Source organism: Atractosteus spatula, chromosome 2 (genome assembly GCF_055471065.1).
Source record: "Atractosteus spatula isolate fAtrSpa1 chromosome 2, fAtrSpa1.hap1, whole genome shotgun sequence".
Lineage (NCBI taxonomy): Eukaryota > Metazoa > Chordata > Actinopteri > Semionotiformes > Lepisosteidae > Atractosteus > Atractosteus spatula.
In genome coordinates this window covers 65,523,240-65,550,828 of record NC_142707.1, presented here as the reverse complement: position 1 = coordinate 65,550,828, position 27,589 = coordinate 65,523,240, and the positions used below count along the sequence as shown (strand labels likewise).

The window sequence follows — 27,589 nt, the reverse complement described above, 5'->3', positions numbered from 1 at the left end:
TTACTTCTGTTTCCAGAGCAAGCGTCCAGCACTTTCTAGAGTCTTGCTTTTTTTGGGATGTACTGTATGTCGCACTGTTCCACCCCCTCTCCCCTGCTCACTCACTGGGGGCTCCGCAGTCACAGCAGACGTCGTTCCCCGTCATCCTCTTCACCTCCGCCAGGATGGACTTGGTCAGCTCCTGGACGATGTTGTTCTCCCCCACATGCTGGTCGCCCTTGAACGCGTTGTTCAGTGCCTCCTCCTTGCTGTTCTGCAGCACGGATATCCATCTGAAACCAGAGCAGGCAGGGCGTCTCTACGAGCAGGCGGCAGAGAAGCTCCGCGGGCGCAGGCAGTCCCGGCGATGACGGGCCATGCCACAGAACGGGCCTGCCAGGCCCGGTACCCAGTGCGTTCGGATTCAGCTACGGTGTATCGGGTCTGCAGGGGCGCCTCACTTACATCTGACATTCTGGCTCGTCTTCTGCTTGGAAGTGATACGTTCTGTCATCTGTGGGAAGAGAGGAAGGACAGAGGTAAAGAGAGGATGTACAGAAAGAAGGGGAATAACAAACACAGTCTGAATGAGAACACTTCGCAGTACAGGAGACATCTGCATTCCTGCTGCTACTGCTATGAGCTCTCTATATAAACTGCAATTAAATACTGAATTGGGTTTTTCTTTCCTTCATGTCACAGGACTATATAAAAACTATGAACAAACAAGTCTGCCCATTTTTTATGGCTTTTCCCTCCATCAACAAGGAAAGGTAAACAATGTGTCCCTGTCTCTTGTCAAAGCACTGCTGCTACAGTCAAGCATTTATGAGCTCTCTGTTCTGCTTTATGTCCGTGAATTCATAAGAATATTTGTTTTTTTAACAGAGAACCATTTAGCGACGGACTCGTGAAAATACAGGATGAGGGAGGGCTATTGTAGACTTTGGCTCTCTTAAATTTGAGAGAAAATCTTGAGAAGAGCCTGTTGTCTAAATCCCACACTTTAGGATTTCTTTGCTGGGTGGACTATACTGAGGAACACACAACAAAAACAAAAAAAAAAAAGAAGTTAGCAAGAGTGAAAGCAGACTCACTCAAGACATCGGAAAAAAAAGATTTCTAAAAGCATCCATTTGAACCAAAGTTCCTTGGATACACGGATTATGGATACTGTATAAAAGAATTATTTTTTAAAAAAGGATTATCTTATACAATGAGAAACAAATATGATGTGAAAAATTTACAGATCTTTGCCGGGTTTGCTCCATTGATTTCGTGAATTTAGACAGCTTAAGGCAAGGTATCCTCAGCCCAAAAGGCGAACATCTTCAAGGAGTGTAACACACAGGTAGATATGTGTGAGGTGCTCTGGGCATTTCTTGCGCTGCTGAGTAACTTCCTGAGGATTCCTGCATCGTTCACAAAGCAAACCTGAGGCACAGGAGGTCTGGGGTTTCAGGCAGAAAGCTGCATCAACCTACGTGATATGAGATCAAAGCTTTTCTTCTCATCCGGGCTGCGTTTCACTTGACAGGTTAATAGGTTGAGCTTCGCTGGTGGTCTGTTAGCCTGGGTGAAAGAAGCACAAATAAGTATATGAAGAGACTACAGAGAAAAACAGCATGCAAAGTTTCCCCACCGCCGCAGGAAGTAAGACAAAGCGTTCATTCTTAGCTGGCAGCGTGGTGGCATGGAAAGCAGCAGTAGGGGGTTAACTGATAAACAGGCAAATCTGTATTTAAATAGTAAAAATTCATCAACAAAACTGATATATCCTTCAGAGCTACACTGGCACTGTCTGTCTCCCCGCTCAAGAGTCAGCTTGAGAAGAAATTACAATGCAGAAAGCATCTTTTCTAGAACATACAGTTCATATTTATGTTCCCATTAAGAGGGACAGAAAATATGACATATTCAAACTCGGAGAAAATGTCAGTGGCGGTTTAGCCAGAATTAGTGGCTAATTCAGAATCGAAAAACAGACACCCAGCCAGGTGACTAATTCCAAAACGAGACAACTACCACTCCTTCCTGTCTCGCTGCACAGTCCCACAGCACCGGGAACGCAGAAACACAGCTCTAATGGAAGTACATGGGCTCTCTTCTCTCCACAGAAAAGGGAGGTAACAGGCAGCTGAGAGCAAGGTGAACAAGTCGCAGATGAATCTCGAGCATTAAAGGGAAATTCAACCATACCCAAGGATAAAAATCTAACCCGTCAAAATCAGGTCTAAACTACTTGGGGAGCAAAAAAGTGTTTAATTCTCCAATTGCAGTCACCTGGAGGCAAGAACCACTAAAAACACATCTAGACTAGCGGATTGGCTTTCCTGTAGATCCCGAACCGGATTCGTCGCTTCTCAAACAACACGGATCCCAACCTTAACTGGGAGAGCTGGAAATTAAGGTTCACACGTTCTCCAAATGATGTACAGTCAAGCCTGTGAGGCTGTTTTCACACCGCAACAGGCAGAGGACTGGAGAGTCCGCAGTCACGCGGCTACACCACTGGAGTCACCCACCAACTCTCAACCCACTCCTGTTTCATATGCCACTCTTCGGCCAGCGGTGTGGATTTGAACCCGCATTCCATGGACCACACAGCCTCACCTTGGCATTTTTACCAATTTGTTCTACTGAAAAGACTGTTTGGCATCCATCTCATTCTCATGTCTTTTTTTTTTATCTGAGACGATGGGGACAGACTATGGTCTTCACCCTCTCTGCACCTGCAACACCTTGCACGGCCTTTTGCAAAGCCTTTGCCCCAGAAGCTCCACGATTTGGGCTCGGTAACAGAGTTTTCGAGTTTTTCGTGGGAGCCCGGTGTGGCTCACACCGAGCAGGTTACAGCGCTGAAGGCCCGGTCTCAGGCCCACTAAAGCACCTTGTCTTGTCTGTGTGAGGACAACCCACCCAGAAGAAAGTCTGGACTACTTTCACACCTAAAGAAGGTTCTACAACCAAAACGTTGTGCCTCTTTTATTTTCGTTTTAGCTTGGGAATTAACCTTTACCTGTTCCTGTACGTCTGCTGACGCCCTGTAACTGAGCCGTTCTAACAGGAGCAGCTGAGGGCTTACCGTGCCGTGGGATATGGTCAGGTAACCATTCTTTACTGTGCACTTCCTCTTCTGCCAAACCTTCCTGAGGCTGAAAGACATGAGACACAGCGCCACCGAAATCAGACGCCAAAGGCACCGGATCAGAGGTGGGGGGGGAATTAAACTGTCCTTAAATGCTCTAGCCTCTTCTGGCCAGAGTAGCGAGGCGCTCTTCTCTAGTTTTTGCAAATCAGAGCTCGGCTCTAAAGCGGTCGCTTTTGCCCCTGCAAACAGGCGGGTCGCTTCGTAGGAAAACAGGCTCACAACAGATCGAGCCTGGTCATGTGTTTTTGCACATTACCTGTTACCATTTTGTTGTTTTGCACATTGCCTGTTGTTGTTTTATGCACACTGCCTGTTGTCTCTGTCTTTCTTTTATTATACAATTGTATTGTTGTTTTTTTTGTACTACGTATCGTCTGAGAGCTAGCTAAATAGCATTCCGTTATACCATATACCTGTATATGAGTATAATGACAATAAACTTGAACTTGACTTGACTTGTCAGATTCACAGGCTTTCCGGTGCTATGGACCTTGGCACATGGGCAACTACAGACACACGCGAGGTGATGCGTCCAGTACGAGAGGAAGCCACGCCTCTACATCACAATTAACCCACGCAGCAAACCCCTCTGAAGAGCAGGAAGAGGAGGCAGACCGTTATCGTAAGCAAAAGAAGGATATTCACCCGTCACTCTTCTTATACAGGTACCCACTGCGTTCGGTGCCATGCTCCTTGTTCCCCTGAGGCTGGTGCAAACTGTAGGCGGCGCTCTGTCGCACCTGAGAATCCTTCAACAACAGTCCAGCACAAAATCCAATAAGTACCCCACAGACACAAGCACTCTCTACACCTTCCTGTCTGGACTGTGCGAAACACTGGAGCACTGGAGGCATTCTGATGGGTCAGGGTTGTTTCGGACAAGGGCTCTAGCTACCACATTACAAGAATGACGTACAGTACATCCAAGAGCTCGAGACTTGACAGGACTTTAATGACTTAACTGTGCCACGGTACTTTTAGGCTTGGTGAATTTACATTATAAAGGGGAGTGTAATTTAAAAGAAGGCAATCTGGAGTTTCTGTAATTATAAGGAAGACTGTCTTTTCTGTGAAAGTTAAAAATGACCAATGGATTCGTTCAAACAGCCTGGGTGTACACAGAGTACCTGCTGTTGCAAACCAAATGAAAGAAAAATGAACACAAACACTCCAAAAACCCAGGCAGAGATCTCACACATTTTAAGATACAGTGTTTAAGTCAATGCTGGCTGTTCAAGAAGTAAAACCCAGAGACCATCTAAAGCAGATGCACAGTTTAAGCCTGAAGCAATGTTTCCAAAGGGTTATTTTGATTACAGGGATACAGACATAACGGGGAAAAGCATTTGCCAAGAACACAAATACACTTACTCTCCTGGACTTCGTTCGCAAAGGGGGAATGCATTTAAAGGGAAAAGAAAACACTCTTCAGATACAGTGACGGCACAGCACATTTGGTGTTGACTGCATTTCAATAATGCTACCCTTTCAAAAGGTGCTCCAGGGAAAATACTGTGATACTCTTTTTTTTATGGCTTGCCTCCTCCAGTTTTAATGGCTGCCGATTTCTTAAATACTGAGAATACGTGACCCCTTTAATTGATTCATTTGATTGATTAAACCTTTTTGACCTGTTTCCGCTTTTACTCTTTGGTTTAAACAATATACTGTTCAAGGTGGTCCATTCTCAAAATCCTTACCAAAACAAACTCTGTTCGGGTTCATCTTAGCTTTTAATAAGTGCTTGCTTCCTTACTTTGGTCTAAATCACACCGAATAGTTAACCAATAAATAAGAAGTACTACTTTTAAAGGGCTGCAAATTTTTTTTAAAAAAAGATCTTGAAAGCAATTAGAGATCACTTAGTCTCAGTAATTAAGAGACTGGCAGGCACAAACACCAGAAAACACAAGATTTCTCTAGGACCCTGGTTAAAGAAACACTTCTTCGCATGATTTCACTGAACTTCACTCTGCTGGAATACTATGGCAAATCTTTATAAGGGTACTCCACTAGCTTCTGTACTAAAGACAAAAACTAAACCAAAATCTTTGTTTCGTCAACCTTAATCAGACACAAAACAACTTTGTGCTTTGACATCCACATTAAAATTGCATAGAAAAAAATTGAAAATGCAGATTTAAAATGAATTGTTCATGCAGGAGGCGTGATTAACATAATATACAGAGGACTTTATAAGCCCTTTGGTTATAATATACATAAGGGGATTTGCTGGTCTTTCACCTTCATTCTTCATCTAAAATGATGCTGATAGAAGAACAAAACTCGGGAGGTTAAGAAACCTTTCAGCGGGCAGAAGCACAGAGCAAAGGAGGGACGAGCGCTCACCTCCTTCTGCTCCACCTGCAGCGACGACTTCAGCATGTCCCTCAGCTGAGTCAGCTGCTTCCTCTCCTCATCCTGAGCCTGCTTGATCTGTGGAGGGCATGGCAGAGCGACGCCGACATTGTCAGTCAGCGGAGCACAGCAAACCCAGGGACACAAGGGAGACAACCCTGTCCAAACTTGTCCTGTCTTCTGGTTGGCTTTCTACTTCAGCTCTCCGGACTGTATCTTTGTGGGTTTTGTTTTTTTGTCAGCATAAGCGTTCACTCCCAGTCTTTTCCATTTTATTTCTTTTAGGATTAAAAACAGCCGTAAAAGCTGCAGAACTGTGGCTCGGGCTAAACGGCGCACTTCTGGGATTTAAAATAGCAGGTGAGGGATTTGACTAAGACGTAAACCCAGACTCTGGTTTTAAAATTCACTGTCCATGTTTGATTTTCTCAATCCACACCGTAAACTCCATCGTTCCTGCAAAATCCCTCTTGGATTCGATTTACTTGTTAAACAAGATTCAGCTTGTCCTAGCTTATAAAGAAACCGGCGTGCCACAAGCACCACTGTAGGAAGTTCGTTTTATCATTTTGCAGTTCTATTGGAGTTAATTTACACTTAGTCACACAGTTAGGTGACTTATTTAGACTTATTTACAAAAGTCAGGATGAAAAATATAAAGCATACGCAGCAGAAACAGAAAGTAACATTACAAAGAGCTGTAGGTGGAGGGAACAATCTTCCTAGATGCTGCTGCAATGCTCTCATAAAATGACTCAATTACATTGCTGTAATAATTAAGCATTATTTTTATGCTGTAATTTTGTACATTGTGTATTATTTTTGCACTTGCAGTACGATTTTTACTTGCTAACACTGACATTGCTGTACTACTAATCCATAACCTTTAGCTTTCCCTGCATGTTTGAGCAACTGTAAGACCGAGGCGATTAACGAAAGAACATGCATGCACACAACGAGCTAGAGACGTGCGTCCAGCCTAGAGAGGCCAGGCTTCACCCATTCAAAGGGAACTACCGGATCAGCTCACCGTGTGCAAGTCAGTCGCAAGTTTTTCTATTGAAGGCTTGAGGTTCTCCACCGCCTTCAGTCCATCCTGAAAGAAACTGAAGTCACACAGTTCAGCGACACAACGACCCCCGAAGCCCACCGCGCAGTTCGAACAGGGCCCCCCGGAGCGATGAGCTTACTTGCACTGAGCGTGGAAATACTTGATCAGGTTCTGGAGCAGGTCCACCCCCTTCTTGATTTTGATCTCGTTCACTTTGAGAAGGTACTGAAAAACAGTCGCCAGGAAGAAACGCATTTATTTTCTCTTGCAGCTCAGCTGCTTGGCCCAATGTCCCATCAACACGCAACCCGGTGGAAGATTCCAGAAAAGACCGTGTTCACCACTAAGCCAAATGCAGAAGCATCAGAACATTTACTCTCGTGACAGATAGGAAAACCAACTGCTCAATATTACACTGATTTTTATCCTTGGGATATTTGGATTATATTTTCATTTCAGCTACTAACTTCTGAGTATATTTCATGTAAATGAGTTAGTAAAATCAACACTATTCATATTTCACAGTTTTAAACATGTTTAATGAGCATCTTCCTCCTGTCAGAGCATGTGGACTGCAGGCTGCGACGCCACTTTGCGTCTGTTGATATTACAACACGGAACCAGTGACGCTGCTCCTCCTCCCGATTTGCTTTTATTTTCTCATGGTCCACCATGAAGATTTACCCCAGAACTGCTCGGCTGCGTGGCTCGGGAAGGCTGGGTGAAATAAAGAGCCCTTTGATGGCAAAACTTTGAAAAAGACAGAACTTGTCTCAAGAACGTAAGAAAGATTACAAATGAGAGGAGGCCTTTCAGGCCCTCCTAGCTCTTTGGGTAGTTGATCTAGGGGAAGGATCTCGTCCAGCTGTTTCTTGAAAGACGTCAGGCAGTCAGCTTCAACAACATGGCAGGGCAAACTGTCCCATATTTAAAGGACTGGGCATAAACTAAAGAGATCAAGCTAAACTGCAAGAAACAATGTAGCTGCACCTTTATCACTGAGCAGCTCACAACCGGCAGCCCCACTAAAGCTCAGCAGGCGTGAGCCTGGTCAGTACCTGGACGGGAGACCTACTGGGAAAAACTAAGGCTGCTGCTGGAAGAGGTGTTAGTGGGGCCAGCAGGGGGCGCTCACCCTGCGGTCTGTGTGGGTCCTAATGCCCCAGTATAGTGACGGGGACACTATACTGGTCCTATGAATGAGATATAACGTCCTATGAATGAGACGTAAAACTGAGGTCCTGACTCTCTGTGGTCATTAAAGAATATTAAGTGAATATTAAAATACCCCCCTGGCCTTTACCAATCATGGCCTCCTAATAATCCCCCTCTATGAACTGGCTTCATCACTCTGCTCTCCTCCCCACTGAGAGCTGGTGTGTGGTGAGTGTACTGGTGCACTATGGCTGCCGTCGCATCATCCAGGTGGGGCTGCACACTGGTGGTGGTGGAGGGGAGTCCCCATTACCCATAAAGTGCTTTGAGCAGAGTGTCCAGAAAAGTGCTGGGTAAATCTAAGGATTATTATTCCTAATGTTCAAGAAAGCCGTGTGCGTAGCCACGGGCTTGTCTCTCCCCGACTCCAGCGCACACCTCGCACATCTGCAGCTGGAAGAAGCGCCGCTCCTTCTCCATCTCCTCAGCGATCTCCGCCCCGCTGATCTCCGTGCGGATCATCCCGTGCTGCCGGGCGTGCTCCTTCTTCTCCTTCTCGATCTTCGTGCTGCGGGGCGGAGGAGAGAGAGAGAGATAGAGAGAGATGGGAGGCGGCAGCGGTCAGCTGGACCACAAGAGGACCGACACCGCACGCGCGCGGAGGCCAAACCAGAACAACACGTCTGTGCCGACATATCCCATGCAACAACACCAGGGAATCTGGGACATTCCTGGAAGAGCCCGTACTCTCCAGGAGCACCCAGAAAAATTCTGTATTTTTCCCCAGAGAGAATAAAAAAGCAGAACTCCATACCAACATGCACACATCACAGCTCTATTAACCTTCAGTGCAGCTGTTCTTGAAAAAGGTTAATAAGGCTCTTAAAGCAGAGCCGCAGCCCGACTCGCCCAAACCCTTCACAACCTGAGTCAATTCCGCGAGGCTTCAAGGCCATTCGCAAACGAGACACTACCAGTCTCAAGCAGCCTCCGTGCATCATATTTAAGTACTAGTAAAACATCTATAGCCACCACTGCGCATGTCCTGCTTAGCCATTTGAGTGAACTTGAAGAAGGACCTCAACACAACCATAACAGAAGATCACACGCTTCTTTCGTTTTGCAAATTTGTAGTTTTTAGTACTGCGATTCATGTACCAAAACCGTTTCCTTCAAGCAAGTCACTCCGTTTTGTTTTGGAAACCGGTCACTCATGAGTACACAGAAGAACACATTGTTATTTATTGTAATATTCAGCCCATATGCAGTAAATTGTGTTTTCTTCTGTGAAAGTGAATTAATTTCCTTAATCTGATCCTCATATACATTTTCAGTATAAATTAACAGACTGATGAAGGAAACAGGAAATTACCCTTTCAGCAAAGAATGTCCTTTGCAGCTTGTAAAATATATACACAAAGAGCTATAAAATAACTTGCCCAACATTCAACGCAAAAGTACAACAAAATGAATATGTATACTTTACGACGCATTAATTTGTTTGGGCAGCCTTACAGTAGGCAACCTGAGAGAGACAGAGCCAGTGATGAACATAGTTTGTAGTGTGTACATATCCCTTACCTTGTCCACTTACCCAGTAAACAAATCAGTACTTTCTGAATCTATTTCATGATTAGGATTAATATGGTCACATACCGTGTAGTCTGTAAGTATTTGGAGAGTGACACATTTTTTGTTATTTTGGTTCTGTACTCCAGCACATTGGATTTGAAATGAAACAATGACCATGAGGTTAAAGTGCAGAATGTCAGCTTTAATTTGAGGGTATTTACGTCTATACTGGGGGAACCATATTGGAATCACAGCTCTTTTTATAGCCCTCCCATTTTGTAAATGCTCGCTCCGTCTTTCTCTTTAAAATGTCCACTTTAGTCATCTGAACAAGCTTCTGGCTGAAAAATCCAAGCAACCTTCCCAAAACCGGATACCTGTGTGCAGCTGCCTTTTACCAACCCCTTCAGTTACCTGAACATATCGAAACTGGATATGAAATTGGACCGCAGCCATGCCGGTCTTTTCCTGATCTCTGATGTTTTTACTGTGTTCAGGAACAAGTAAAGCTAAAATTCCACTATTCGCTGAAAGACAGAAAGGTGAAACGAAAAGTTTTGGCCGTAGAGCCGAGAAGCCTTCGCACCTACAGAAGGATCTGGTCACCTGCCTGTTGAAAATGGCCCAGGGCCACCAGCAGGGTTGAGAAAAACACACTGTGCTGAAGATACACTGATGAGGAAAGAAAAACTACGTTTGATTAATCCATAATCCTTGTGAGAGCTCCTCCTCAACGTTAATAAATCAGACTTTCGAAGGCTTGTTCTGCTGACACAGAAAACGGTGGCTGGAAAAGGCAGCGATGATTTATGAGTAAAACATCGATCGTGATCAATATCATCATGGGATAGAACAGACAGCACACAAAAATGCAAAACATTTAGACGTAATGAGCAAAGTCAGATATCGTGTAGAAATCAATACAATAAAGTGCAAGCTGAACAGGAACGACAAGAGCTGATGTCTTCACTCAGCCCTCTTGCTCATAGTAAGGAAGAGTCTCCGGGGAGGAGTTCACTGACAAAGAACAGATCTTGCTACAGCAAAAAACAAATTAAAAGTTTCTCGTAACATACTGTAGTGGGTTAAAAGGGTACTGCAAGGCTATTTTTATATTTCAGGGTCAGAAAGAAACAGCATTGATGGGTGCCTTTCAAAGTATGAAAGTGAAATGTACACAGTAACTTGTAAAACCTCCCATTTATGTCACAAAATAGACTACGTTTCCAGGTGTGCGCAGCGCCATGTTCGTTCTGCGATTCAGAACGAGGCAATAAAACTTCCAGTGATGTGAAGCGGCTCTGTTGCACTGTAAACAAGCAGGCTTGTGAAGACATCTCTTTAAATCCAGTAGAAATATTGCTCTCAACTTCAAGCTTGTTGACAACTAGAACTTACTTGTTAACTGCTGATCACAATGGGAGCTTTCTGTGCGAAAATACCTGCTGCGCAAACTGCACTTAATTCGCTCGTTCATCACATTACATTAGTCATTACAGTGACTAGTGAGCAGGACGGGCCGTATCACGTCGCTATTCGTGCAAACTCTTGCTTGTGGCAAGACCTGGGCTTTGCAACATGGCGATTTACAGTACTTTCACAAAATTCAAAATTTCTAATTTGTTCCCTACAATGTCAATTAATTTATTGTTACCAAGACTCAGTAACTGGCCTGAGAAATTGGGACTGCAGCTCCCTTTCAAAACCAAGAAACCCAGCAATACACACTAGACACTGGTTAGTTTTTCAGCTGCCCCTTCGTTAGACTCACAGAACGAGCATAGTGTTTTTCAGTCTGTAAACGTTTCCTACCAGTCCTGGTATTTGCAATATATGTATTATTGAAACAAAATGAAGAGAAGCACAAAGTGGGTCTTACACTTTTGTTTCATAGTCTTTCCAGGCCTTATCAAAAGGCTTTTTCAGATCCTGTAAAAAAAAAAAGAAGAACAGTGTTTTAATACATGTCATTTAGCATAGCTTACAATGATTAACAACCCATAAGACATATCAGAATTACAGAATAAAGCAGTGAACCATTCACCTGAAATTTAAACTAAACATAATAAAGATGTGGAAAGTTCTCCACAACCGTAAAAGAAAAGAAATATCTGTTGCTCATTTAAAGCAAAAAAAAAGTCCTCATCTAGAAGATTGTGCTCAATTTTGGTCACCATATCACAGAGAAAATATTACATATAGCCTTTTGAAGAACAGCAGCAAAAATGATTCCTGGTGTTGGGGAGCTGCCGGACACAGCCCGTGTGAATTAGGTGAAGCTCTTCCGTCTTGAGCAAAGGAGGCTGACAGGAGATGTGGTGTGCAAAATCCTAAGGGGTGTAGGTTGGTTCAACCCCGGGGACTGTTTCACACTCCACACTCCCGTCACTGTTGGAAACGCAAGGAGAATTCACCCAGGGCAGAGAAGAGCAGAAGTTTCCCAACTGGGTGTTTGAGGCCCAAACTCTGAGCACCTTTAGAAATCGGCTAGACGGAATTTTAGATTCACTTGGCTACTAAACTACCAAACAAACAAAAAGATGACCGCCCCCCCGCCCCCATCTCATTTGTAGACTCTTATTAGGTCGGTTTATAATTTCTACCAGTGTGAAAAAGGCACAACGGCACCTTCACTTTGCGCGAGGCTTAGAGAAATGCAGGATGGGGAAGTATGATACCACTACTAGTGGTATCAGTGGGTGGTACAGCAATACTACCATGCATAACACAGACAAACTACAAGGGGCTGTGGCAACAGCACAGAGGGTTATAGGACGTGATTCAGCATCAATCAGTGAGATCCACAACATCCACTGTCGCAATACAGCCCAATCCATCATTCAGGATCCCAGCCATCCCGGACACAAGCTGTTCTCCCCCTGCAGTCTGGCAAGCAGCACCGCACTGTTAAAGCGCCACTAGACTCAAGAACAGCTTCTACCCTACTGCAGTGTGCATCCTTAACAGCTAACTCTGCAGTGCCTCATGTTGTTTTTTCCCCTTTCACTACTATGCATTTATTATTCTGGTTGTATTATTTATGATGTTTGTAATGTACTGTCTACATTGTGTGATGTTGTCTGCTGTACTGTGTATGTCTCAAGAAATTAGCGTGAATAAGAAATCCAATGCACACTCAAGCTGGGCAAGCTACTCTTTCACAGCAAAGCAGGCATTGGAGTTACTTGGAAAAATATTTCATTATTCATAGCATATTACAAAACTGTTTGCTGTGGGATGGAGAACAATTTGTCTGTCTCATTAATAAAATAAGGTATTTTATGTTAAGAGGCAATTAACTGAATTTGAATCCATTTTATTCATTTTCATTATATTAAATGTCCACTGTGTCATTTCGAAACTGCTTCGGGAAGAAACAATGTGACCTTAATAGACGGAGTAAAATGGAAATAAACCAGTTGGTATTTCTGGAGTTCTTTTGTCATTTCCACTTTCTTCTTTACAAGCAGAGAAATACAGACCATAAACAGCTCAGCCAATCTCATAGTTTAAACACTAACACATGCACAGGAAGAAATCATGATCAATCCATTGAAGCACAGTTGTATTTCCATGTTGTGCTGGGTTGTGGCATCAGACACATTCCAAGTCAAGCGACAGCTCCAAGTTACAGCTCCAAGTCAAGTGGCTGCTTGTTTCAAAATGACATGGCTCTGGACTTCAATCTCTGGAACTAATAGCACCCTCTGTAACAAGCTTCTGCTCCTTGCAAGCTTTGGTCCGGCGTCGACAGCGGTTTTAGGTCAATACCTCCGGAGCGAGAGGCACAGGGACGTCTTCCCTAAGTGTAGTGTGGCTTAAAGGGTGAGGATGATAAGCCAATTTCGTACGGGTCGTGAGAAGGGAAAAATATTAGTATAAGCTTTTCCTTCCTAATGAAATCAGGCACTACGCCTCTGTCTGAAGGTCGGAGGTGAGGTTCTGTGCTGAGCTCTGAAGTAGCTGTGTGAGCGTCTTTTATAGCCGTCCCTCAGGCCGATCGCCTCTTTGACGCAGGATTCCCACCCGGCTATCAGCGCTCCGGGGTCTGAGCGCAGCACCTGGGCCTCATGAGTGCTCCACTGGTGACTAGCGAATCTTCAGGTGAAGAGTAATGACCTTCTAATCTCCGAGTTCGGCTCAATGAGGGACAGCCTTCCCAAGTCCCTTCCCTTAATTAAACTGGCGGAAATCGCTCCTGTGGAGTGACACTGAGTTCTGCCGTTGGGATGAGAGGTCATGGCTCGTTGGCCAATAACGATGCCACGGCACTGTGTGTAAGAGTAGGGGTGTTAAAACCTTGTGTCCTGGTTAAAATTAGGGCTGAAAAACACCTGGCCTTCCTAAAGTTCTCCCTTAACTTTCGTCAAACTCTGACTCTCCTGTCCTGGGGCTCTTGCTCCTGTCCTGGCATGTGTGAATTTTAAACACCTGCTGATGTGAACAGACATTTCCTCTTGTGCGTTTGTTCAGGACATCTGAAGAATAGCTGAAAGGCGGGATGAGACCATGAGGAATAGCCACTGGGCCAGGAGTGGAATGGTCACCCCCATTCATGGTAAGAAAATAGGGTGACCATAGCTGGACTCAGACTATAAACCCTCTGGAATACAGTGGGAAATGCGTCTCAAGTGCGTCACTCTCCCCGTGTGACACGGCCGTTTCCAGCACAATTCAACTCATCGCAAGCCTTCACCGAACCGAGCTGTGACCCCTCGCAGCGCTACGTCTCCACCTGGCGAAGCGACTAGTCCCCTCCCCCCAGCTATCTGGGGGCTCGCCGCCTCTCTCCCCCCTGGAGGGCGCTGCGTTTCAGAGGAGAACGAGCGGGTTTTGCTTCCGATATGTGAAGCGCTTCGGCGGGGGGTGAAAAGCGCTCCACAGACGCACATAACGGTGAACGATCCTGCAGTGTGCACAGCGCCCCAAGAGTCACCTTCTGAATAACTTTTCAGGCATTCCCCCCCCCCCCTTTTTTCCCCCTCCCGTGTTTGAAACTGTGCGGAAAGGGAAGCTCTCACTGAAGGCCCCGCTGTGGTGTGGTGTGGAAAGAGAGGTACGTCACAGCCACAGCACCGTATCAGACCACAGGCAAGAGCTGCTCGTGTTCCCCTCACCCCTGCCTTGCAGCGCTCTGCCCTAACACGGAGCAAAGCAGACGCATCACCTCATCGGAAAGGAGGTCCGTGCCGTGGGGAAAGGCATGACGAATCCTTTTTCTGAAACTCCTCCGACATCTCAGGCACTCCAGCGAGGCCCTCTTCCCACTGGGATGAGAATTCAGTGCCTGACCATTTTCAAGCTCACCCCCTTATCTTCTTGTATTCGTTTTTATTCAAGGGTTCAAATCAACATCAGCATTCCCTCTGGGAATGAGAGTTCAGGCACCTCATGTTTTGTTCTTTTTTAAAACATGACAGCCACCCTCGTGATTCAGGCTATTTTCACTGTGGTGCAGTTTTGCAGAGGTTCAATACAGCAGCTGACAATGCAGGCGAACTATTAGAGGGGCTGGTGGGTTTTTAGGGATTAACATCGTACTCCATTTAAGAAATGAAAACAAAAATCTGCGAGGTGGGAATTGGTGTCAGTCTTGCATGGTTAGTCAAGTGACACGTGGCCCAATTTCCTATATTTTAACAACTGGGCCAACCATGATACGTACACAGTGTCCTGAAAAACAAATAACTAGAACAGTGATAACTACAGTATAAAATACACGTGTCAGGTATCGTCTGCTTATCAACTGGGCTCTCTGAACCTGCCGAGTATCAGAGAGAAAACGGAAGGGCTCTCACTCTGGACGACGAGCAAAGCTCATAAGGAAAGAGCAGAAAATAACCCTCTGTCAACCCCTCGGATGCATTTGCACTCAGAAGCTCTTTTTCCCCCAGCTGCTGCAGTAAGAGCTCATCCAGCCGTGGAATTTACATAAAGAGAGCGAAAGAGCTCATAAATGCACAAGTGGTTTCTAAAAATAAAGCTGTCCGGGCAGGGCTCTGTGCGGCACATGTTCTAGAAACAGAAACTCTCGCTGCCGAAACCTAACGAGAACTGAATCGGCGAGCTTGTCCTCCTTCTTATTACACAGTTCACAGAGCACTAGCTGGATTAGCTCTCCAAGTCACTCAGCTGCTACAGATGTGGTTTCATGCACTGCACTCAGGCTCTGGCAAGACCACAGCTCACCACATGAGTCTACGGAAAAACAGATCAGCTTCTTTTCCTCATGACAACAGGCTAAAAGGTTCAGTAGGATTCAGTAGTGGCGAAGTGGTGTAGGTGAAGCAGCTTTCAGGTTCTGGTCTCTAATGATGAATAATAACCTACTTTATATAGTTCCTTTCATAGCTCATCACTTTGTTATTTACAGCATTTGCATTGCTTTCATCTTAAAAAAATACCCATTTAAAATGTCTATTGCTGTCGGAGTTCACTGCTACTAGGCCTTTAATGGAAAGTTTTTTTTTTGCTACAGCTTTATTTGCAGCAATTTAAACTGATATCGGTATACACAGAAATGTATTTTTTGATGTACTTTTTAAAAAAAGAAAACGATGCATTTTACGAAACCAAAAGACCGATCCCGTCGTCCGCTCTCCTATCTCAGAGGTTAACCACGGCTGGTCAGTACCAAGGTGGACGACCTCCAAGGAAAGCCAACGGGCTGGCGTTAGTGGTATGGGGGGACCAGCAGGTGGCGCTTTTCCTGGATCAGAACTCACTGAGAATCAGAACACTGAAAATGAAAACTGCACGGAAAACACAAAATGTAACGTTTTTTACCGTCATTCATTTTCTATAATGCATTAGAACATTATGCTTATCTTCTATTGAGAGCAAGAATGCCATTCATTAAACCTAAAGAGTGTAAATTCCTTAAAGACAAGAAGTCTGACATAAAGAGAAGAATTCGATCATGGGTGGAAAGCAGCCTGTGTATCAAAAGCGGGCACTGGGGTTCAAACAAAATGGAGACTAGGGTTCAAATAAAATGGAGATCCGTGCCTGAAGCACATTTCCCACAATGCTGTGGGGCATGAGCTGCAGCCCTTGGTCACCTGACCAGCAGAGAGAAGACAAGATGGTCAGATGTCGATTTAAAAATACCGAGGACACTATCATACCTAGTAGCCTATTAGCACCTGCTTTCCTGTAACGGTACATAGATGAGTTTATTAATGCTCTTATTTCGTTCTCGGTAAAATACAGTAAACAGTAAAGCTCTTTGACACATTTCCCTGCAGACTACTGCATCAAGACCCAAAGCCCCTACTCTGCAGACACAAGTCACAGGGGGCTTTAAAGAAAGACGCTGACACAACTCACATAACGATAACACCCCTGGACCGCAAACACAAGGCCCTCATCTAAGTAGCCCTAAAAACATTTGCTGGTTTTATCGACAAGTGACGGTTTCACTGGGGGGAAAATCACCCAGGGAAAGCTCTCCGGTTGCGTATTCTCTCGCAGCAAATAACTTCCCTTTTGCATCCACGGTCACGAACATTTTTCTTATAGAGCCTGTTGCTATGGAACAGGGGTAAATCGTTCACGTCTCCGAGGGGCTATGACTGACCCCGCTCCCTGTGAAAGGGACTGACAGTTTGAGCGGAAGGAAGACCCCCCACGGTCACAGCGCTTTGACAAAGACCGCCTTGCTGGAGAGCCGGCATTCGTGTGTCCAGACACAAGCACATAGGGCGATTGTGAATTCTTGTTACTGGCAGCAGGAAACACAGCCACTAAAAAGCAGAGGCCACTTACGAAGAGTACCAACGGCCACGTAACTAGAGCCAAAAAGAAAAGAAATTCCCAAGACAAAAAAAAAAGAGAGAATGATCAAGCTTATTTAAAAAGAACTGCTGAAAATGACACCAGTGACATGTCCATTTTTAAGATAACGTTGCATACAGCTGCTTTTAATCTAAGCCTAATAACGGTTCAACACACACTTTCCTACGATGTAGTCAAGGTAATGATTCATTTCAGGGATAAAAAGAAAGAGGGGAAAAAAAACAAGACAGCCGTCACGGTATCACCAATGGAAAGCTCGCCTGAGATAATTGCCGTTTGCTTCTCAGAGCCCTGCTTTTCAACGGCAGACAGCCCAGGGCTGCAGCTCTTAAGGTTGCTGCTAACAGCACGGCATTCGTTTTCAAGGTGACCACCCAGAAAAGCCGGACAGACACACCGGACTGTGGTCTTATTTAAAAGTGTCTGGCAGCCTTCTCAACAAATCAAATCTGGCTCGTAGCACCTTGGGTTATTACAAAACTCAAACACCTGCTAAAGGTGGGTGCTGTCAAAAATTCTGATTTTTTTTTAGCATGTACTGACCGAAATTGAATTTAAAAACTGGCTACTTCAAATAGAGAGGCCCACCCTTAACTACCGCACTAACAGCATCCTATCCTGAGACAAGTCAAATGAAAGTTTGCCTTGAAAATCATCCGGGCTTTTGCGTGTTTTTAGTAGAAAGATCCTCTCCAGTTAAAAAGCCCTATTTGTCTTGTCTGGTGTTCTTGAGCTCTGTCTCCGTGTCAATAGTGCTTTAAGGATTCTGAATACTGATATTTCCTAGGTTTAATTTGATTTTATACCACTCAGACTAGTCTATACTCATCCTTCCACACTGTGTACAGATCCCCTGGGCCATACATATTTGCACTCTGGCTGCCTGGAAGTGCCTGAGAGAAGCCTTGGGCTTTCAGATAATCAGATTTCCCTCAGCCAACACAGGAAACTTGGGCAGGTTAAGGAGAATGCGGCTCTCTGGCTTTGCATTACTGAATGATTAGGATGTGCAGTGGAACCACAAAAATGCAGGAATTTGTAATAACTTCTTTGAGCATTATACAAGCCACATTACAAGAGAAGCAGGCTACAGGGCTACGTTAACGCACTCAAATTACACCAGCAACTATATTGCCCTGCAGCTCACAACTGACAACCCACTGGAGCTCAGCAGGCGTGAGCCTGGTCAGTACCTGGATGGGAGACTCCTAGTAAAAACTGAGGTTCCTGCTGGAAGTGGTGTTAGTGGGACCAGTAGAGGGCACTCTCCCTGCAGTCTGTGTGGGTCCTAATGCCCTAGTATAGTGACGGGGACACTATACTGTAAAAAGGTGCTGTCCTTTGGATGAGACGTAAAACCAAGGTCCTGACTCTCTGTGGTCATTAGAAATCCCAAAAAGTGAAACTGTTAAAAGAATAGGGGTGTTACCCTGGTGTTCTGGCTAAATTTCCCCCTGGCCTTTACCAATCATGGCCTCCTAATAATCTCCATCTATGAGCTGGCTTCATCACTCTGCTCTCCTCCCCACTGAGAGCTGGTGTGTGTGAGTGTACTGGTGCACTATGGCTGCCGTCGCATCATCCAGGTGGGGCTGCACACAGGTGGTGGTGGAGGGGATCCCCATTACCTGTAAAGCGCTTTGAGCGGAGTGTCCAGAAAAGAGCTATGTAAGCATAAGGATTATTATTACCTTGAAGGCTCTCTCTTGAGACCAGTTACAATTTACAAGACCAATCTATGGAAGAATGAAGGTGAGGGACAGGGTGTGACAGAAAAGAAGAATTTTACACAGTGAAAATTAATAGTGGTCAGTCAGAAAAGGATATTTAGACTATGAATCTCCTGAGGTCTCATCAGCTTTGGCCTTTTGTCTTTACAAGGCCTGACAGCCAGCACCTTTTCCAGCGATCTTAAGACATGCCTGAGCTCAGCCCACATGCTGGAGCTCATTAAGGCCATCGGGGGTCACTAGGTCACAGAGGGATCAATGCTCTTCATTGACATCCATGTGTATTTCAATGGCCATAAATCAGCCCTCAAACACCGAGATGCACAGAAGTTCACCCCGTCTTTGTACACAACAAATGGGAAAACCGCTGATGTGTTTTTAAAAGATAAACGGCCTTTTCAGCTTCACGTCTAAAGTGTTTTGTTGATTTTGCCTTTAATGCATTCACCTCATTGGTATTTTGCAGGGGTGCAAATAAGCAGCCAAAATTTTTGCCATGTTCTCATTCTGATCACACTTTTACTAGGAAACTTAAATGAAATCCATCTTTATTAAAAATAACTTTTAAAAACATTTTGTTACATTTAAAACGGTGTTTTTCAGTGAGTTCATTTCTACTAGGCCTTAAATGGAACATTTATTTGCTGCAGCTTGTTCACAGCAACTTAAACAGATATTGATACATATATAAATGTATATTTTGATGTATATAAAACACGAATATCTTGCTAAAAAACTATATTTGAAAAGACTGAAGCATTGACACCCTCTAGTTCGATCTCTTCACACCTTAGAAGTTAACCACAGCTGGACCTGGTGAGGACTGGGGTAGGAGACCTTCCAAGGAAAAATAATGTTGGTGGACCAGTAGGAGGCGCTCTACCTATCTCTAGATCAGAACTGAATCTAAACCACTGCTCCAATATGGTGACAGGACTGGATACCATCATTCCATAATTATCATCATGGGGCTCCGTTTCTCCCCACAGCAGACAGAATAGAGCAGCAGCTCTTACAAGTTGCTGCTGAGCACAATTCATTTCTGCTCAAGGTGAACATTATGAAAGGACAAGGTGTGGCAGACAGGCTGGGCCGTGGTCTCGCTGGAAGATGCCAGAGAACATTCCTGAGCCGAGGCCTGTTCCCAGCACCAGAGGACTGGGGTTCCCTGTCCTGGACCCAGAGAACCACACACACACACGCTGACTCCCATTTCAGCCCAGCTTAAAAACTACTCAGCATCTGGACCGGAACGTTTGCGCATTTTCTCAAAAGTTGGGAATTTTATGTCCCTTCCGAAAAGGCAACCCGTTTAAGAGAGCTGGAAATGGTCACAGAGTTCAAATGAATCCTATTTTTAAGTCAGCTAAGGGTTCGACTGTGTAGCTGAGCTGGGCTGAAACCAGAACCAGCAGGTGTGTGGGCCTCCACAGCCAGGACAAAACACATCTGTGAGCCAGTGGCCAAGAACAGTAACAGGACAGGACACTGTGCAATTCACGTGAGACTGAGGTCCCGACTATCTGTGGTCATTAAAGATCCTAAGCCACGCATTTCACTTAGCCGACGCAGGGAAGTCAAATCAACACAAGCAAAACAGGACATGGCTCTCAGGCTTTGCATTAATGACACAACTCACATTATAAGAGTAACAAGGTACATGGTTACAGGAAGTCATTGAGACCGGTCACTATTGACAATCGGGTGTCAAGCACTGCAGGAAAGATGGTTGCTAGGAGAAGGGCTGCTAAGCTCTTTGCCATGGCAACGTTACTGTATGGTTACTGTTTTGTGCACAGTCTGGCCTTTCTATATTTTCGCCTCCATTCGGCTGGTGACAGTTTCTCCACTTCTACACCTGACGAGCTGTGTCTTGGGGATCCTGGTACAGAGTGATTTGTGGGAGCCATTGAGGTGGGGGCCCACACTTCTGTGGTGGATAAAGTGGGTCTCCATTCATACAGTATGTAAAGCACTCAGAGCTCCTTCGGAACGAGCAGCTCTACACAGAGCGCAAGGACATAAATACACCTGTGCTTGTTTATCAATGAAACAACATGACGTTTATTAAGAACATCTGGTCTGCCCACATGCTTTTAAAAAAAATAGCTCAATCTCTCGGCTAACTTCCTCAGTGTCAATAAATCTCTTAGTAGTAGTAGTAATAATAATAATAATAATAATAATAATAATATCATTTTATTAACCCTTTACAATTTCTTGCATTAGGAATTATCTTTTCACATACCCCAGCTTGCTCTCCATGAGACACACAGGCAGGGAGAGAGAAGCTTGGGGTCAGAGCACAGGGTCAGCCATTGTACAGCGCCCCTGGAGCATTTGGGGTTAAGGGCCTTGCTCAGGAGCCCAACGGAGTAGGATTCCTCTGCCGGCTGCGGGATTTGAACCGGCAACCTTCCAGCCACAGGCGCAGATCCTTAGCCACAGACAGCATTTAAAAACAGACACTTGATCGGTCGTCAATCGCACCTAGCCCTGACAGGTCTTTCAACCAGACTTCACGTATTTGAGTTTTGTGAGAAAGTGACTGTGGCAGAACAGCGCCCGACTTTCAACCCGTCAAGAGCAGGAACACAGTGGGTTCAGAAGCATGTCTGCGATTACTCACCCCTTTAACTCCTTTCAGGTCTCCCTTCAGCAGACTGTCCAGTGGAAAGGTGATGATGTTGTTCATGTTTTGAAACTGGGAAAAAAAATAAAGCGTTACCGACTGACGATGGAGATAAGAGAGTTTCGTGTAACAACCGTTTGTAGATGCTATTCATATCTGTCCTGGGTGTGACTGTGGCCCAGTGCTCTTTTCTTTACACACTATTTTTACTCACAAAAGGTTCCTGCACGTTGCGGATTCAAAAGCTCTTCATGTGCACTGAAGACCACTTATGAAACGTGTTAAGATTGCTCGGTGGCACAAGAGGAGAAAACCTTTAGAGATGCACAAAACAATCCTTAGTGTGTGCTTGCAGTAATCTGCGTTTTTTAAATTCAGTGGTCAGTATGCGCTAACGGGGACAGCAGACGCAGTGAAAAGATGCCGAAATAGCCTACATTTGTGGACCAGTACACCTGCCAACTAATGAATAAAATCTGTGTGAAGCTGGGTGAGGGATACTGACACTGGGATCTCAGACCCTCTCCTCCTGCTAGGATCTCCAAGAGAAGGCAGGACTACTAAGGAGCACAAGGATGAATCAATAAGGTGACTGGCTTGCCAGGGGTGCGGGCGATTCTTGAAAAGGGATTCATTTTCCGAAGGCTCACCAGGTTTTTGAAAAGTGCAGTGAGCTCTTTCGTGAACACGGAGAACTTGAGGAAGGCCGATCCCAAATCGGGGTCATCCCTGAAGACGCAGTTCTCCCCAAACCTTTCGAGAGCCTGGGTGTACTGCTCCTCATTCTCCACGTGCGCTGAAAAACAACAACAACAACATCCCATTTGAAAGGCGCTATGATAGATCATTATATGACAACATGACCCAAATTGGCAGGCGTGGTGCAATTTTATTTTTAGCAAAAATAATCTTCATTTTTAGGCCACTAATTTCATAGCCCCTTGCGGCTGAACTGCTGGACTGACCAGGGAAATGAAGAGTACAGTGGGATAATTTGGTAACCAGGACAGGTAGGCTGCCATCTTGCAGTGCAGATAACAGACTCCATCACTTGAAGTGTCACACGGAGGACAGTACGGGCAACTCACACGATAATGTGACCTCTCGCCCCCACCCAGACATACATAAAACCACACTCTCCGCTACAGGAGGCCCAGTTCAACATCATGAGAAAATGGCCTCTTATATTTGTGGTCCATCAAAACCGGAGGTGGACAATGAACTGAGACCCAGCGCCGCAAAGCGATACGCACAGGATAGAGCTACTTAAAACTCCCCCCTGGAAAATCTTTCACCTGACAAAGCACCTGACAGAGTACCTCCCAGTTTTTATGATTGGATTTTCATGAATTAATTTCCACTCAGTGCAAAACTAAAAAAACAACAACTGGTGAATCCCCTAAAATCTTTTTTATAAGAGGATTTCCATGATGTCTCTCTAACATGCAGTGGCAATTTTTGTCCGAAGCAATCCTCACGTAATATTTTAGAAAAGACTCATTACTGCACGGCAAACTTCAATTCGAGGAGAAGAGTGTGACAACTTCCCAGCCGCTGTACGATTCAGTCCATTACTGCAGCCCTTGACACCCCATAACTGCAAAACTAAGTAGTAGGCAGTCCTCACAAGTCCTATAGTCATTAGGAATGACTTCAGCTGTAAACAAGAAAACACTTTTAAAAACAGCACTTTGTTCAATAACTGAGCATCAAGGTGCATTCACAACCAGCTTAATACCTTGCCTTCCTGACTAAACTGTCTTCCAGGAGCCATGCTTACATAGTACTAAGTAGCAAGGCAAAGTCATTGTACCTGTGGGTCCACTATATGCATGCCCTTAAAACTACGATAAGAAAAACAAACATTTTTATGCAGTTTGTGATGGGAAATCACATCTTAAAAGCATTTTTGAATATGTTTCTCTCATTAGCATAAATACTCAGTATGGGTGGAAAGTAAATGCAGTTGTCTGGGTCTTTTGAGTCTTTGGTTTGGTGCAATAAAACCAGCAGACCTGTTTCCAAAGTGCAAATCATGTTTTAATTTCCTCCTCCAGAGTTCCTAAGGTACATACTAAAGAAATACTAATGCAATACTAAAGTCTGACCAAGGTGCTCTAAGGTGCAATTGATTATCCTGATTTATCAGTCCAAGATTACTTACAAACGTACTCAAGCTGTTTGCAACCCGGTGAAGGTGTTCCAACGAGGAGTCTTGAAAGAAAATACTGTAAGGGCTGCTGCACAGTACAAGCAGCACAAAAAATAGCCATTAATGCTGAGGTCAGGGTTAAGAAAACTCTGCTATGTTGTCCTCAACTCCAAACACAATCATTAGATCACAACAAATTAGGTTTTATGTTTGGAAATGTTTTCTGATGATGGGAGAGGGTGCCACAACACCGAGCTGCTTTCTGCTCCTCTTGCCTCGCCGCTTATTGAAAAATATTTTAAAAAGTGCTTTTTAAGGAGCACTAGACTTCTTTGTTTTCCAGGTCACATGGTTTTAAGTTTGGCCACCCACTTAGGTTTGATTAGTCGGCATTATGATGAAGATTTTTTTAAACAAATTCACGTGTGAAAATTCAACCAGTAAATCCTGGTATGACCAATGAATTTCAGCATCGCCAAAGCAGTAACATTCAGAAGTCGTTCCCCAGGAAAACAACAGTCCTTCCTTCAGCCTCCGGGAGCCCGTCAGGCTGTGGCAGGAGGAAGCTCTCGAGCTGCAGCCTGGGAAGAGGTGGCCCCTCCTCCGGGACGACTGGAAGCTGCTCTGATTCCGGCAGGTGTGAGAATTCCTGGATTCGATTCCTTATTTAAGGGAAGAATGTTGGTCTAATCTTAGATTATTTCTTGCAGTGCAGAGGAAAGTGCAGCTCTGTGTCTGTTTCTCTGTGCTGGCAGTGAGAGCACAGCCTGTCCTCTCTGGACAGCCAGGTCCAGCCTGTGTCCAGTCTCTATTGTCAGGCTGTGGTCACTGAGCCTGTCCTCTCTGGACAGCAAGGTCAGCTTGAGTCCAGTCTCTATTGTCAGGCTGTGGTCACTGAGCCTGTCCTCTCTGGACAGCAGGTCAGCTTGAGTCCAGTCTCTATTGTCAGGCTGTGGTCACTGAGCCTGTCCTCTCTGGACAGCAGGTCAGCTTGAGTCCAGTCTCTATTGTCAGGCTGTGGTCACTGAGCCTGTCCTCTCTGGACAGCCAGGTCAGCCTGAGTCCAGTCTCTATTGTCAGGCTGTGGTCACTGAGCCTGTCCTCTCTGGACAGCCAGGTCAGCCTGAGTCCAGTCTCTATTGTCAGGCTGTGGTCACTGAGCCTGTCCTCTCTGGACAGCAAGGTCAGCTTGAGTCCAGTCTCTATTGTCAGGCTGTGGTCACTGAGCCTGTCCTCTCTGGACAGCAAGGTCAGCTTGAGTCCAGTCTCTATTGTCAGACTGTGGTCACTGAGCCTGTCCTCTCTGGACAGCCAGGTCAGCCTGAGTCCAGTCTCTATTGTCAGGCTGTGATCACTGAGCCTGTCCTCCCTGGACAGCCAGGTCAGGTGAGTCCAGTCTATGGCCAGGCTGTGATCACTGAGCCTGTCCTCTCTGGACAGCCAGGTTTGTGTCCAGTCTTTTTGGCCAGGTTACAGTCACTGAGCCTGTACTCTCTGGACAGCCAGGTCAGCCTGTGTCCAGTGTACGGCCAGGCTGTGGTCACTGAGCCTGTACGTCATCAGGGTCCGTTTCTCCCTTGAGCTTCTCACCCTGGTCAGAGGCTTGGCTAGCATGTATTGGTTTTTAGAGCCCAACAGCAACTGCTTGCTTTCTAATAAACCTCAAGCAGTTTAAGTAACAATTCCTCTTCTACCAACACGTGTCCTCTTAGAGGATCGAGTTTGCTCCTCTGAGCAAAGGAAAAGAAACCACACGCTGAAAGGAAGGCAAACAGTACCTTCTAGTCTTTTTGTAAATAATGAATGGAATACAACTTTCATTCAGAATACACAGAATACTAATAGTGGTTTCCTTTTCATTACCTTCACAGGAAGCTGCTAGCCACGCTCTGAGAATGCTTGAGCGAGTCCAGGGAACCCAACACAGATCTAGATTATCTCCAGCGGGCAGGACCGCAGTATTGTTTAACAAACCACACAGCCCCAGACAGCAGCAGAGACCTACAATTTCTGAAGACCACAATTGTTCCTCGTATTGGATTTACTTCCATTAGACACAGGGTCATGACTGCTGACAACCTGAAACAATATCCATTAAAAACTGTTTGCAAAGCCTGCGCACTGCTTCGTAATCATCATGGAAAGGCCAAACTCTAATTATTCTGCCTTATAGCTATAAATATATTAAATACATGGACATTTACTTTAGATCTAAAATGAGAATATGGTAAACTGTAAGAAATAAAAATACAAAATCATCAGGCCATCACACTTTGTTACCTCTCTCAGGGGTTTTAAAGGAATTTATAGATTTTTGTGTCACCCACTGCTTCACAATGACACTTGCTCTTCAGTGTGTACATGACACCTACTCGTAGTTCAAGGAGGGAGCTGCGTCAGCACGCCTGGGCTGCAAGGAAACAAGTAAAGGTTTATTCCCTGCTGAGAAGAGAAGAAGAGAAACAACATTTCAGCTGGGGAGCCTTCGTCAGGGGTGAGAAAGAGAGGAAAGTCAGCAGCTGATAAAGCAAAACAGAACAAAAGGCAGGAGTAGAGAGGAGGAGGGAGCAGGAGAGAAGCAGAGTGGACACTCAGGTGGTGGGAATTTCACGTCAAAACCTGAAAGTGAACAGAGTGGATTAGAAGAAAACGAGTCTGTCGTTGAGAGAAGGGGGAAGGTGTGATCCTCGTTTCGGAATAATTCCGGATGTGTATCTGCAATAGGAGTTGCGAAACCCCTCTTTGAGAACACAGGTGGAGAGATCAGTGTGATCATGGCCGTTAGAGGTGAAATGAGAAACTCTGGGCTTGGAGAGATCTTTGATGCTCACAGCCCTGACATGTTCCCTGAAGCGGTCTCCCAGCCTCCTTCCTGTTTCCCCAATGTAGACAGCATGAAGCCTACAGTCCATGTAGAAGAGCTACTGTGTAGGACCGATCCATTAAGCACCAATGAGTGGGGAAGAACTGAGAAAACATTTCTGGTGTTGCGTGTTCTTAAAACAAGTTATGGTTTAAGTCTAAAAAAGACAAGAATCAGCACCAAACCAATGGGTTTACAAGCTTTCTCTCTACACATTAAGTACCCTGTTGATCCAAGGATCAACCATTCTTGGAAGAAGCCAGGGGATCTGGCCATGCTGTTGGAGCCGAGTAGCTTGTTCCACTCTCCCACAACAATTTGTGCAAAGAGATGTCTCCTGTTCTCAAATTCAAATGCACTTAAATGTAATTTTCACTTAGGAACTGTAGTTCATAGGTTGGGTTTACTGTCAACTGTCACTGCCTTTGAGGATTCTGAGGACTTGAATCAGATCCCCTCAGTCTTCTCTGTAAAGGCCTGTAAAAGCCTAAATACAGCTCTTTTAGCCCGATAGTGCAGGACATTCCTTCAAGCACTGTCATTCATCTGGCTGCTGTTTTCTGGTCTAATCCCAGAGGGGCAATGCCATTAACACTTTTGACCATATTGTACTACTGTATTCTTAGTGAGGTCTGATGACTGTATTGTATCATTAACAAAACAGTCCTTGATTTAATTAGGTGGGTAGCTGCGTCAGCATGCGTAGGCTGCAAAGGAACAAGTAATAGGTTTATTCCATGCTGAAAAAAAGAAGAAAGAGAACACAACGTTTCGGCCGTGGAGCCTTCTTCAGGTGTGGGTACACCTGAAGAAGGCTCCACGGCCGAAACGTTGTGTTCTCTTTCTTCTTTTTTTCAGCATGGAATAAACCTATTACTTGTTCCTTGATTTAATTATATGTGTTCGACAATCCTAACATTTTTTTTTGCCTTTTGTAGTGCCAGATGTAAATGATGTGTCAACATAAGAAAATGGCTTCATTGTTGAATCTGCCTCTTTTAGCTCAGCGTTTCCCATTTTCTATTTCAGTTTTTGCTACAGTACCTGCATGCAAAACCATGCACCCGTCTACATTAAATACTGCCAGGTTTCTGCTATTTTCATCTTATTTTTTTTGCTAAATCTTTTTGAATTTCATTGGTCACTTCT

The 27,589-nt window shown here is 44.9% G+C and overlaps 1 protein-coding gene across 2 annotated transcripts in view; it reads right to left on the bottom strand.

Annotated features, from left to right (window-relative positions):
• Positions 1 to 27,589, bottom strand: part of asap2a (ArfGAP with SH3 domain, ankyrin repeat and PH domain 2a) — a 103,218-nt gene that overhangs the window by 21,145 nt on the left and 54,484 nt on the right. For both annotated transcript variants that reach the window (XM_088907235.1, XM_088907243.1), the window contains exons 3-14: positions 22,076 to 22,221; positions 21,423 to 21,497; positions 11,146 to 11,195; positions 8,133 to 8,262; positions 6,679 to 6,764; positions 6,519 to 6,594; positions 5,480 to 5,566; positions 3,776 to 3,879; positions 3,065 to 3,134; positions 1,464 to 1,551; positions 445 to 493; positions 106 to 272 (exon numbers count right to left, since the gene is read on the bottom strand). In XM_088907235.1, coding sequence (XP_088763361.1) covers positions 106 to 272; positions 445 to 493; positions 1,464 to 1,551; positions 3,065 to 3,134; positions 3,776 to 3,879; positions 5,480 to 5,566; positions 6,519 to 6,594; positions 6,679 to 6,764; positions 8,133 to 8,262; positions 11,146 to 11,195; positions 21,423 to 21,497; positions 22,076 to 22,221 — 1,128 coding nt within the window. The remainder of the gene's footprint in view (positions 1 to 105; positions 273 to 444; positions 494 to 1,463; positions 1,552 to 3,064; positions 3,135 to 3,775; positions 3,880 to 5,479; positions 5,567 to 6,518; positions 6,595 to 6,678; positions 6,765 to 8,132; positions 8,263 to 11,145; positions 11,196 to 21,422; positions 21,498 to 22,075; positions 22,222 to 27,589) is intronic.